We start from the raw sequence: 13202 nt of genomic DNA, 5'->3' as shown, positions 1-13202 counted from the left end.
ATGAGTATGAGGAATGACTGACTGTAGGGTGAGGTGCTTTGGAGAAGAACAGAACATTTTCTATTTTATCAAATGTACTTAACACTTTCTTTTTTTAAATTAGCCTGTATTATGCTTTGTTGTGTTTTAAAAAAGGTTGAATTAAGTGTTTTTTTACAGTGTCCTGTCTGGCGATGTGGCAATAACAATAATTGTCTTGATGCCAAAAAAAGAGCCCAACAGATTTTGCTTTCACAAGTGGAGCAGTAGGGCTATCGCCATAATGTTCCGCTTGATTCATGCATATAAATAGCTTTATGATAATTCATGCAGGGAGTATTACAAATTATATGAACACTGCAATGAAAGTAGAACAGGAAAGGAAAAAAGGAGAAAAGATGAAAGAAAGAGGAGATGAAAGGGAGATAACCATAAAACATCTTCAGTCTGCTTTATCACCTGCAAAAAGATGTAAAAAGAACAGCACAACCAATGCATATAGTATAAGAGATATAATAAAGTAACACCTTGATACTATCGCTGAAGTATAGGTAGTATTATTTAATCTGACATGTATGCTGTGGTAGCTGAAGAATAGAATATGGGCTTTCTGTATGGAAGTGAATCTCTAAGTACCTGGAAATAAGCGCCTGTAGATTTTTTCTAAAGTGAAAGGACTGACAATAGCACTATGTTCAGCTCGGGAAAGGTATTATTTTATTAAATCTGTGTAATAGATTCCTGTATGATGGTTTATATTCTTTCTACACTGGAAAAAATCAAAATCTAGATAAGTCTTTTTTTTTTTTTGTTATTTAAATAAGTGCATTTGTTCTTGGATTGAGTAGGTATAAGTGACATTTTGCCAGTGGCACAAGAAAATTTACTGTTAAAATAGGAAAACACAGCTGCATTGTATTATTTTAAGTGCATTTTATCTAATTATCTTATTTTAAGAGTAAAAATACTCATTCTATTTATTATTAACACTTTTCAAGTATTTTGTGTGATGCCAACAATATTTTGGAAGAACCAGCCCTTTGGGAGCAGACAGGATTCCCACACCCACTTTCACACCATCACCCCCTCCGTGGAAGCCCACCCACCCTCAGGGATTCACCTCTCTCTCCACACTGACTCTGCATACAGCGCTGTTAAGCCCAAACGATCCGAAGGAAGTTTTGGAAGTGAACTTTTTTTAGGGGGTAAAATCTCGTTTCTTTACGCCGGGAAAGTTTAATTAAAGAATGGCCAACTCCGGCATCCAGCTGCTGGGCTTTTTCCTGTCTTTGGTTGGGATAGTAGGGCTGATAATCGGCACCATCCTGCCTCAGTGGAAGATGTCTGCCTACATCGGAGACAACATCATCACTGCAGTGGCCATGTACCAGGGACTGTGGATGTCCTGCGCCTTCCAGAGCACCGGGCAGCTGCAGTGCAAAATCTATGACTCCATCCTGCAGCTCGACAGTAAGCGCTGGGCTAGTTTTATCCGGCATATGGAACACCTGTAGTGCCATGATTGATCTGACAAAAAAAAAAAAACCTGTGTGATGAGTTTTTTACATATAGGCTATTTAAAAATAGCCTATATGTAAAAAAAAAAAAAAAAAGAGAAAAAAAAGAAAAAGAAAAACCTTTATGGTGGTTTTATACACTTTTTTTTTTATTAAGAACATATTTACAGGTATAAATATATATATATATATCTAATGGTCTGGTGTAGGCTAAACATTTTACTCCTTCCTTGTCATATTTTCATTAGCTACAAAACTAAAGACCTGGAAACACCATATAGTCATTTCTATAAAATTCTAGTTTGTCTTCTATGGCTGTTAGCAGAAGCAGTCAGGTGCTCTTTATAATGGTTATAATTAAAAAATGTAATTTCTGCGCAACTCTTTAGGAATAATAGGCTCTATGCACAGCTCCACTACTTCCTGAATTTAAGGCAGCTCCTTTGTTTCCTGTCTTTCATGATTGGATGAACTGATTAATCCAGGTGTGTATGACCTAAGTAACTGGCCAGACACACCTGGATTAATCAATTCGTCCAGTAATGAAAGACAGGAAACAAAGGAGCTGCATTAAATTCAGGAAGTAGTGGAGCTGTGCATAGAGCCCATTAGGAATAATAACAAGAGAAAAACTATTTCCAGCTCAGTCAACCAAAAATAATACGTTTTAATTATTTTTCATTTTCCTTTTCGTGGAGCAATAATAGTGTAACTTTTAATTTAGTAAATGATAAAACAATACTCTCCAGTAGGTGAACAATATCTGATTGACATGAATTTATTTTTGAATGTGTTTTAAGTTCTAAGTTTAGGACTAAGTGTGTAACTTCTGCATTTATAAGCTTAACATACTACCAAGTGGTTAAATTGGGGAATTGGGAGAAATTAGATTTTTTTTTTAAATAGGTAGGACCACCATCAGTTGTAGCTAGTTCAAGCATTCAGCAGACTGAGCTGAGGGATCCGGACAGAACATTCTCAGAACGTTTTATGGGATTAAGGTATTAATAAGTGAATGAAATTTCATTAATACTAAGGTTGATTGTTAGAAGACGATGCGTTCTGTCCATGTGCTCTTTGTTATGCTCTTTGTTCAAGCCTGAACTGAACCGCGCCGAGCCCTACTGATGAACTAGTACCAGTTTAGTGCGGTTCGGTTCTGTCTGGTCCGGTTCAGTTTTAGGTGCCATTTACACTCAACAGTTATATTGGTTACCGCGCTCGGACCGATCTCGGCACAGTGTGTAAAAGGTAGTGAAAATGGGGCTATAAAGTCACTGCTAAAACACTGGTTTAGTATACGTGCCATCTTAGAGTTTCATAGCTCATCAGGCAACACTATCCACCCTACTTGATTAAAATCTAAACAGTCCAGGTGGCTGAGTGCCAGAATAGGCAAAGTGGTATTTACTTAAAGCTGCATATTTTGGATTGCAAAAAGGGATAAATGGTGAACTGACTGAATTTGTAAAGCCTATTTCTAGCCATACCTACAACTCAGACCGTTTTACACTATAGCCAGTAGCCAGGTTTATACTGACGCTCACATCCAGATAACCTTCAAACTGCAAGACAGCTAATATTTTCTGAGTCAAATTCTTAAACGTGTATAATCTAATAAGTGGTTAAAACTACATTAAACCAACCCATTCCTCTGTAAAAGATCAAAGACTGAACAGAAAACAAAAAAAAAATGAAAAGCCTGCAGATCTACTCATTTACACAATTTTAAAAGACTGCAGGAATAACATTCTGTTCATAAGTAAGTAGTCAGAACCTAAAGACATGTAAGGCGTTACATTGAAGACTTTTTACCAGTGACATATGAATGGAAGTGTTGTTCTTCAACCCACCTGGAGACACACCTGTTCCTTTATGAGACCCCTCAATAGCCCACACCGATCAGGTTTAATTATCTGTGAGAATAGTGCCATCTTGTTTTCTCTTTTACTACATTCTGTTATGTGTAAATTTCACCATTGCCATGTCTCTGAAACCCTCAAAAACTGAACAGTCCATCACACAGTGTCCATGCAGTGTGATTCCCAGGAAGGGTGGTGACAGAAAGTCTAGATGTGTTACATTCAACACATGGTTCAGAATTTCAGCCTTTTGTCAACAAGCTGTTATCAAAATCTGGACACTGAAACCATATGGGACTTGTACAAACTGTTTCCAGGCACTTTCACTGAAAACATGTAGTTATTTATACACTCTTTAATATATAAATATACATCCTCTTCCACTGTTATTTGCACACTGGTTCAAGATCTGTAAATTGCCTTAAAATAGATGTATCTTTATTTTAGTGGCATAACTTTTATTTTCTTAAAATAAAATATAATTTCAAATTTGTTATTATATTTCACTAAGGCCACTTTCACTTTGCCACTCTCCTAAATGGGAAAAACTGGAGAAGGAGAACCTTCCACCCACTGTAAAGCAGATGCGTGTGAGGTTTAAATCTATTCCTATGAACACTTAGAATAACAAAAACTTAACCTGCAAAGTTTATGCTGCTACTGTACCAGACATATATACATATATATATATATATATATATATATATATATATATATATATATATATATATATATATATATATATATATATATATATATATATATATATATATATATATATATATATATATATATATTGATCAAACCCCATTCAAAATCATTTAAACATTCTTCCCGGCTGACACAGCTGTTTGTGAGCAAGAACAGTTTGAGATGTTTTCTGTCCAACCATCAAAAATGTAAATAGGAAGTATTCTCTGTTGGAATTTAAACTAGAAATATATTCTCTAGCCCAATGGGAATAATGTTATAGTTTCCTGAAACAAATATTCCAGATTGGACTGTTGTAAAACAGCTGCATCCATGGAAAAACATCTACTCCTAATGTTTTAATATGGTGGAGAACCTTTAGTGCTTTGGGCTTGCTTTTCTTCCAAAGACCATGGGAACCTTGTCTGATCGCCATTTATTTAACTATTTTTCGGTGTGTTGCAAAGGGTTGAAAAACGTTCATCACTGAATTCTGTGTACTAGTCATTGACTTGTTTTAAATAAGAAAACAGAGTGATTGCTTCTGCCTTTTCATCCATTCATCCACCCATTTTCTGGCACGCTTAATCCCAAGTGGGGTCGAAAGGGATGCTGGTGCCTATCTCCAGCTGGGCTATAGGCGAGATATTGCGAGGGTAAGCCCTGGACAGGTTGCCAGTCCATCGCAGGTCTTTTAATCCACAACTTTAAATGTACTTTTTGTTAAAAATATCCCTCAAATCCCCAAAGGGTCCAACACTAATGACATGTGCTTTGGAAAACTTTACCATCACCGCGCTCCATTTTTAGTATTTATAGACTTATTTTAAAATATTGGTTTCCTTGCCCAGATTCAGGTTTTTAACCTTAGTTCTAAGCATTTGAACATCTTATGGCTTGAACTCCTTTGGAAACTTTATGGTTTTAGCTGATCCAAGCTTACCTTGCAATAAATATGAATTGTCATGAGAATTGTGAATTTATAAACTCCTGAAAATTCATCTTGCCAGGAGCAAGATGTATTTTCACCAGTGAAGGACCAATGAAAAGCAGTGACGTGGATGAGAGAAACGTGTCAACCAGAGGCAGAAGGCTGAAGCAAAACAAAGATGGCTGTACCAGTTTTAGCTGGAATAGCATCCATTTCTTCTTGAAAAATTTGCAAAAGGATCCAATTTTTACCTTTGTTGATGGGAAAGATGTTTATGGGTTCCTCTCAACTTTTTGTAAGAGTTTGGTTTATCAGTGAACTCCAATAGTTGTGAAACAATTCAAGAATGTGATGTGTCACAGCTGCTGCTGGGATTGGGTAAAATCTTTAAATTTGATGATTTACCCAATCAGCTTGAAGAATTGCACTGAATATCCCTCCCTTTTGTGAACATTTTCAACAGGAGGCTTTTTAGATGGAAACTTGTAGTTTTATTCTAATTCTATACAGTATCCATATCGCTTATGCAAGGTTAACTCTTGAATTGTCCTTTGTTTTTTATTCAATCCACTTTTTTTCAATGCACCATTACCACTTAACCTGTTAAGCCAGATTGATCTTATGTTGCACTATTGCTTTAGTTATGAATATTATCAGTCTGGGCCTGCTCCCATCAAAACTGTTGGGGGAAGGACGGACATTCAGCAGTACCTTCCAACCTGACCTAGGGAAGCTACACCCAGTGGCTGCCTACCACAGGTTTTCTTTTTTTCCAGTCAGCTAGTAAAAAGTCACAAACATCTTTGCCAGAAATGTGTAAATTGCTGCTTGTTTTTCTTCTTTCAAAGATGAAATCATGTATTTGGACAAAACTGTTATCATAGCAGCAGCTATGAGTACATCCTCCTCTGCTGTGCGGTTTATTTTGGTATCACTGTGGGCACTTCTAGCTTTCATCATATCTGTATGTCCATCCATCCATCCATCCATCCATCCATCCATCAGGGTGCTTATCTCCAGCAGTCTACAGGCGATAGGCGGGGTACAACCTTGCCAGGTCGCATGCATGCACAGGTAGAACATACAAAATCCATTCAGAAAGAACCCGGGCCAGGTATCAAACCAAGAACCTTCTTGCTGCAAGGCAGCAGTGCTACAAACTGCTCCACCATGCAGCTCACAGCTGTATGCTATACTGCAGCAGGATTGGTCGACCCATGCTGGGCTGGTTCTAAAACAGCTGACATACAGTAGGTTTGTGACAAGATGGCTTCTCGTATGTTTGAGAACAAAGAAATATGATAATTCAGCCTTTAGACAAGGTTAAGTAAATATATGTTTATCAGAGGGGGAACAAATTCAGATTCTTTGTCTCATTTGATCAGTAACTTCTTATATAGACGGTGTTGGGCTTCCCCATTTAGCCCATCACCATGAAAAACGTTAAAATTATTGTCCTACACTTCATTGTAAGGTTTCCAGTTTCCAGACTTGAACCTTTATGGTTTACAGATTATTATAAATATTCCAGCCAGTTTCATTTCAATGGTGGAACCAGTTCAGACCTTTATAATATCCGAGTTTTAACTGTTAATCTAAAAAAGTTCCAGAAAAGACTTTTTCACGGCTTATAATTTGTGCAAATTTTTCCTTAACTTTAAATTCGATGTGCATGAGAATTTTGTTTCTTAATTTAGAAACAAAAATGCTATTATATCAGAAATAATAAGAACAGTGTAGTGCAACTCCTTAGTATAAAACCTCTACATCCTGCTGTTTGTTTATTGCATAATTCAACCTATTGTTTCCCATTTCCCTCTGATTTACATTCTGTTTTATATCCCCTCTCCCTCCATCCCTTGCTCCCTGCTGGATGTTTTTTGTCTGTTTGGGCAGGCAGGGATGGCCTAGGCTGGCACAGACTGGTTCTAGGTGGACAGAGGGGAGGATTAGACAAAGAGGGGCCTCACCCTATGATAGGTTTATAGGCTGAGGGGGGCCCTAACAGATGAGGAGGTGGGATTCAGTTCAAGTGAAAAAGCCTTGTTGTCGGGTTGGTGTGTTCATGTGTGTCCCGTGGTTTCTCTCAGAATCACTGTTAAAAATTCAACCTCCAGGAACACTGATACTTTGTGTTGGGATTTCATATCTTTTTTCTTTTTATATATTTATTTTCCTGATATTTTACTTTGCGATTATCGCCTCCATGTTTGTTTCACTCACACATTTGATGGAACAAAAGCCTCCTTTGTTTACTGCTTTCCTGTGAATAACCTGCACACAGCTACTTCACCATCTTCCTTTTGTTTCCTTTACTCTGACATCTCTAGGTTCTCTCCAGGCAACTCGTGCCCTGATGATAGTTGGCATCATCGTGTCCTTTGCGGGTCTGGGTGTGGCTTGTATGGGAATGAAGTGCACCACCTGTGGAGGAAGTGATAAACTCCGCAAATCTCGTGTTGCCATGATAGGAGGCATTATTCTGCTTGTTGGAGGTGAGGATTAAGATGCTCCAAGCTATTCACACTAACTTAAAGGTGTGTCTACAACTGTGCTTTGGAGCCCTAAGAGGTTCAAGTTGTCTAAATGGGTATTCATAGCTCTCGTCAACGTATCTGAGCTGTATGCTTAAGGTGGTTCTCCTGCAGAAAAGTGAACCTCCTTCTCATTCCCAAGCCATCTGCAGCCTCATAAAGGTTTCCTGCAAGAAGGGTCCTGTATTTAGCTCCACCCATCCACGCAAGATCTCTTGCCAGCTTTCCAGTCTATGTTAAAGTACTATATACATGTCCTGTCAACAATGTTTTACACCTGAATCTGGACAGCTCCTCCAGAGTAACCATGAGCCCTCTGTCCTCTTTTATAAGCAGAACTCTCCTTTCCCAGCCTGCTAGTTTATGTATGTGGTGTGCAATGGCTAACATGCACGATTTAGATATTTTCTTGGCTCAGCACTCCTAGGCTTCTGTACAACTTCATAACATAATGAGAATCAGTTCAAGCATTCAAATAAGCTACACTGGAGCAGGAACACATCATGTATAACTCTGGCACTGAAGGTCTGGAGCTATGGACAGCCATGTCTTTGTAGTTTTGCAATTGCACTATATTCTTTTGATGTTTAAATAATAAATTGACATCTCACCAAGATGTTTCAGTCTCTGAACTGTTTTAAAACTAAACTCTGCATTAAAATCCTAACCTGTTTGCTGTTTTCCTTAATCTTAATAGTGGCGTTTGGTCACTCACGTTCTTTAGAAACCCTCTAAGGTCTTCAACAGCTGGATTTATACTAAAACTACATACTAATTTACCTGGCTACTGGTAATTCTGACATTTAAAAAAGATTTGGAGGCAGTAAATTTTACCTAGGGGTATCAAAGTAAAGATGGGTAAAGATTTTTCAGTTTTATATTTTTAAAAATCTAAAAACTGTTTTTATTTTCATTGTAAACTATCGGCAGCTTTGTGTTTTCCTGACTTATAGAGTACATTTTTAAAAAGCAACGACATTAGTGGCTGCAAAGGGAAAAAATATGCAAAAGTTCAAATAGTTGAATTGTTGCTTTGCACCACATGTAATTCAATCAAAGATGTATACAACTCTGCTGATGCCTGTTAGTGAACCTTGGAGGTCATTCATCCCATGTCCAAAAAGCTTTCTTCCCACTCATTTGCACTTCCGTGGTCAAAGAACCAAGTGAGTTCAGCACCCCTGGCACTGGTTCTAACTTCTGATGTCCAAAGGACTTTGAAGACTACACTGACGGTGAATTGTGCTACAGTCAGGGTGGGCGACTGATGGGCTGTAAGGAGGATAAAAATAGAGTCAGGGTCTACATGGATTTTGATGTGTTGATGGAACGATTGATCTTTCCTGTTAATTCTGTCTTTGCAGGGCTGTGTGCCATTGTGGCATGTTCTTGGTTTGCTCACAATATCATCAGGGCTTTCTATAATCCCTACACTCCAGTCAACACCAAGTAAGAACATCAAAAGCCTTCTCTATGGTCTAGTTTTGCTTTTGTTTTTTTTTCAATAACAAAGTCAATGCTATATACCTGTTGCTTCCTTTATGTTTACACACTATGTTAATAAGTGCTGTTTAAAAATGTTAAAAATTATGTTTAAGGGAGTCTTTTTAAAGAAATTAATGGGATTGAATGGGGTTTCTGGGACTGAAAAAAGCTTGTAAAAGTTAAATGACAATTAATGCAAAATGTGAGAATAGAAGTAAAATGTGCAGAGTTAGGAAAAATGGCCTCTATGTCCTCCAGCAGCCTTAGGCTATACCAGCATAACTATAGAGATAGCTCAGCATAATGTAAGCCACTCTAACTATAAGCTTTATCAAGGAGCAAAGTCTAGTCTTGAATTTAGACAGGGTATCTGCCTCAAATATAACAAATGGAAATTGGTTCTACAGGAGAAGTGCCTGATAACTAACATGCCCGTCTCCTCTCCTAACACCTGCTTTGAGAAATTTAAAGAACCACTAGTAAACGTGCAGACTGAAAATGAAGTATTTTGTTTGGAACATACTGTACTGTTCGGAAGAGTCAGGTCCCTAATATATGTTGGAATTATCTTTTTTGGCTTTAAATGTGAGGAGATTTTTAAGTACTATTCTTGCTATCACTTATCAGTCCTAAATGAAAAACTTTGGTAATTAGTGTATACGGAAGACAAACAAAGATAGTATTTCCAGTATGTCTGATTTATTTTTGATTATTGGATTCCCGCAAAAAAGGGTTTCTAAATAAGAATAGCAGAACTCTACCAAAATCCTTTTCAAAACTTGAAAGATGCCTTAGATTCTATAAACTAACATCTTGACTGAAACTGTAGAAAAATGGTCTGAATCAGTTAAAGCTGAGGGTTGCAAATGTCATACAAATGCATGAATTTGCAGCAAATTCAAAAAGTTCTGCAAATACAGATATTAATTTTGAAAACACAAAAATGAGACTAGCAAATACAAAGATGAGATCTGTAAACATATAAATTAACTAACAGAAAAGCTAAAAAAAAAAAAAACACACACACAAAGGAAAATGCTACAAGTAGCAAAAACAACTGCAAGGTTATAAATGCTTTAAACTATCTCCAGATAACAGAGGTGTATATTAGGAACCACTAGGGCGAAAACGATCTTCAACACATATGGTACCAAATCATGGACATTACTACGAATTGCAAAAACACAAAGGGGATGCCTTTTACATGATATTTGGAGGGATAAAGGTAAATCCAAAGTTTCCTTTGAATTTTTTTCACTACTTATTCTTGCTTAGCAATCAGTCTATGTCTTTGCTAAGGGTCTGGATATATATGAGTTGATGATAATGTCCCCAAAGGGCTTCCATTATGTTCAGCTGTTTTGCAGCCTTTCTCAACCAAGGTTTTTGCATTTTTTTTTATTTTTTTTAATATTTTTTGCTTGTGTTTTGTTTGTTAGGATCCTTTTGGAGTGTGTTCTTTTTGCAGCATGTTTGCACTTTTAATGTTTTTTTTTGTTTTGTTTTTTTACAGCATTCTTTCTTAGTCATTTGTTTACATAACCAGGTATGCAATAGTCAGGGACTGGAAATTATGCACAATTGCAGATCTGACATCCGGAGAAAGATGGGTTACAAGGACATGTTAGATGTCATTAGAAAGATAATTTTCTCTAACAGATAAGATGGGTTTGAGCATGAACATGGGGGTCCTCTAAAATTTGTAAAAAATTGTTTAGGAAACATTCAAGCTTCCTCTTTTAAGCAAATTTGAAAAAACAAGAGTTTCATGTTACTGTTAAGCAGAGTTTAAACTGCTCAGGTCTGCCCATAGGTGGCCCTGTCTGACTTAAATAATCTTTATTTTAATGAGAATATTTATGTGTTGCAGCAAATATTAACAATTGACATCTTAAAGCAATAGGTAGGGTTGAACAAGAAGTATCAGTTCCCTGAACAGAACAAAACAAAATTGAACTTGAAAAGATGGACAATAGAAAATGAAATAAAAAACTTAAGTATACTGTTTGTAAAAAAAAACAAAAAAACAGCCAGAGTAAATTTTAAAGAGCGCATGGAAACAGTTTGAAATACCTTAAAAAATGAAATTGAAAAGTAAACCAAAATTATATTTATTTCAAATAGATATTTTTCCCTGTCATCTTTTGTCTTCCCAGGTTTGAATTTGGAGCCGCCATCTTCATTGCTTGGGGCGGCGCTCTTCTAGATGTTTTGGGCGGGGCCATGTTAGCCGCCTCCTGTCCAAGGAAGAAGCAGGTATCCAGGTACCCGAATATGGCCGGCTCTCGCTCCAGCCCTCCAAGCAGCAATAAGGAATATGTCTGAGATCTCCCTCTGCTGGCTGGGACTGCTGGGTATCAAAAAGACAAGAAGAAGAAGAAAGAATGACCCCCTCAGTTTGTTATAGTGTCAGAGGAACAGAAGCGAAGATGACAGAGTAGCAAACAGAATCAAGGAGAACAAAAATGTGACATACTTTACTTTTATATGCACAGCCATGGCTTTAATGAGAATTTAATTATCATGCACAGCTCTGAATCGTCCCATCAAAGCCTTTTCTCACTCCATCCACACATTCCGCAGTTGTTTACAATTGGTCTTCTCAAATACATTATAATTGGATACCCCTATTTAATACGCGAGGCGTTACGGTGTGACCCCTTGGTTTGCAGCCTAACATTATGGATTAAAGCCAAGCTTTGCAGCAGTATGTCAGAGCTAGCAGTTATTAGCACCTGTCATGTAATTGAAAGTAATCAGATCCACCGTGGTGTGCAGGCTGCAGCTCTGTCCACGTGATGATAAGTCAGTGTTTTATTGTTTCGGTGTGTACTAAAATAGATGTTACAGTGAGCATGGTGTGACTTCTCACACAGACCTCATTGTGTAGAGTGATTATACCAAACAACACTCAATGCTCTTTAGATTAGTCTCTTAGACACTGTTAGAAATATTTGTTGTTTTTTTTACCCCTGTTGTAATCATATTTATTTCATTGAAGGTTAAGTTTAAGTTTGAAGGGTCTGTAGTTTGATGGTTATGTAGATTTTACTCTGTTATTCTCTGAGATGTAACTCCTGTTCTTTATAAAAGTCTGGCTCTTTTTTCCAGAATAATGTGTTAAAAGAGTATTTTTAACATGTGAAAACATAGTGAAATAAAAACACTGCAGACATATTTCGTGTGTAATGGTTGTAAATTGCTTTGTGTTGCATCATTTAACAGACTGACACGTTTGAGACAAAGAAATGTTCAAATAAGACAAATGAATCTAAATGCCCCTTTGTCTTTTATCTTATTATTTTTATTATTTTGTGCCACCTAATAAGTGAAAACTGGTGATGCTTTTTTTCATCACTGCTGAAGATTGTTTTTAACTGTTTTGCAGAATTGTTTAATCTTTCTACAATGAAGTGTTTATTTAAGGTCACTCACATCAACTCAATCAGATTGGAATACAGACTTTGACTAGGCCACACTGCAAAAAAATTTAAATCTTAATAAGTAATTTTTTCTTAAAATAAGTGCATTTTATCTTGAATTGAGGAGGTTAGTGAGACACTTTGCCAACGGAACAAGACAATTTACATTTAAAATAAGAAAAAAACAATTGCATTGTCTTATTTCAAGTGCATATTATCTAATTATCTTATTTTAAGAGTAAAAGTTCTAATTTAATTGGCAGATCATCCTGTTTAACTACTGAAATTAAGGATAAATACACTTAATTTAAGAAATGTTTTACTTATTTCTAGATCGTTTTTGCAGTGCACATAGACCTAGATTACCTAGACTTAGACAGATTTTATTTGTCATTTTGTTTACACAAGTGTAAAAACAAAAAGAAATTTCGTTTGGAAACAGCTCTCTGGACAATTTCATATTTTTTAAAAGTGCAGCCTTGAAAAATAGTAAAAACGACTGTAAATTTACAGTTCTAACATTTTTTTATAATGATAAAATGTAATAAAATGCAATACAATAACCCATTTTACAAAACATTCAGCAGTCTAATGGCAGTGGGGAAGAAACTGTTGCAGAACCTGCTGGACCTGCATCCAATTCTTCAAAGTCTCTTCCCGGAGGGCAGCAGGGAGAACAGTCCATGTTGGGTGTGTGAGAAGTAATATATGATGTTACGGACTCGGGACACACAGCGCTGGGATGAAATGTCTTTTATTGAGGGAACATAATGGTCAAATTC

The 13202-nt window shown here is 36.7% G+C and overlaps 1 protein-coding gene across 1 annotated transcript; it reads left to right on the top strand.

Annotated features, from left to right (window-relative positions):
* Positions 1–1072: 1072 nt before the first annotated feature.
* On the top strand, positions 1073–12175 carry cldn7a (claudin 7a). The gene is made up of 4 exons (XM_038304002.1): positions 1073–1449; positions 7310–7474; positions 8878–8962; positions 11155–12175. Exons 1-4 carry the CDS (start codon positions 1227–1229, stop codon positions 11321–11323), a joined length of 642 nt encoding a protein of 213 aa, XP_038159930.1. The 5' UTR covers positions 1073–1226; the 3' UTR covers positions 11324–12175.
* Positions 12176–13202: the final 1027 nt, after the last annotated feature.

The sequence above is a fragment of the Cyprinodon tularosa genome, unplaced genomic scaffold (genome assembly GCF_016077235.1).
Source record: "Cyprinodon tularosa strain WSP-4 unplaced genomic scaffold, ASM1607723v1 ctg523, whole genome shotgun sequence".
Taxonomy (NCBI): Eukaryota; Metazoa; Chordata; class Actinopteri; order Cyprinodontiformes; family Cyprinodontidae; genus Cyprinodon; species Cyprinodon tularosa.
This window is presented reverse-complemented; position numbering and strand designations above follow the sequence as displayed.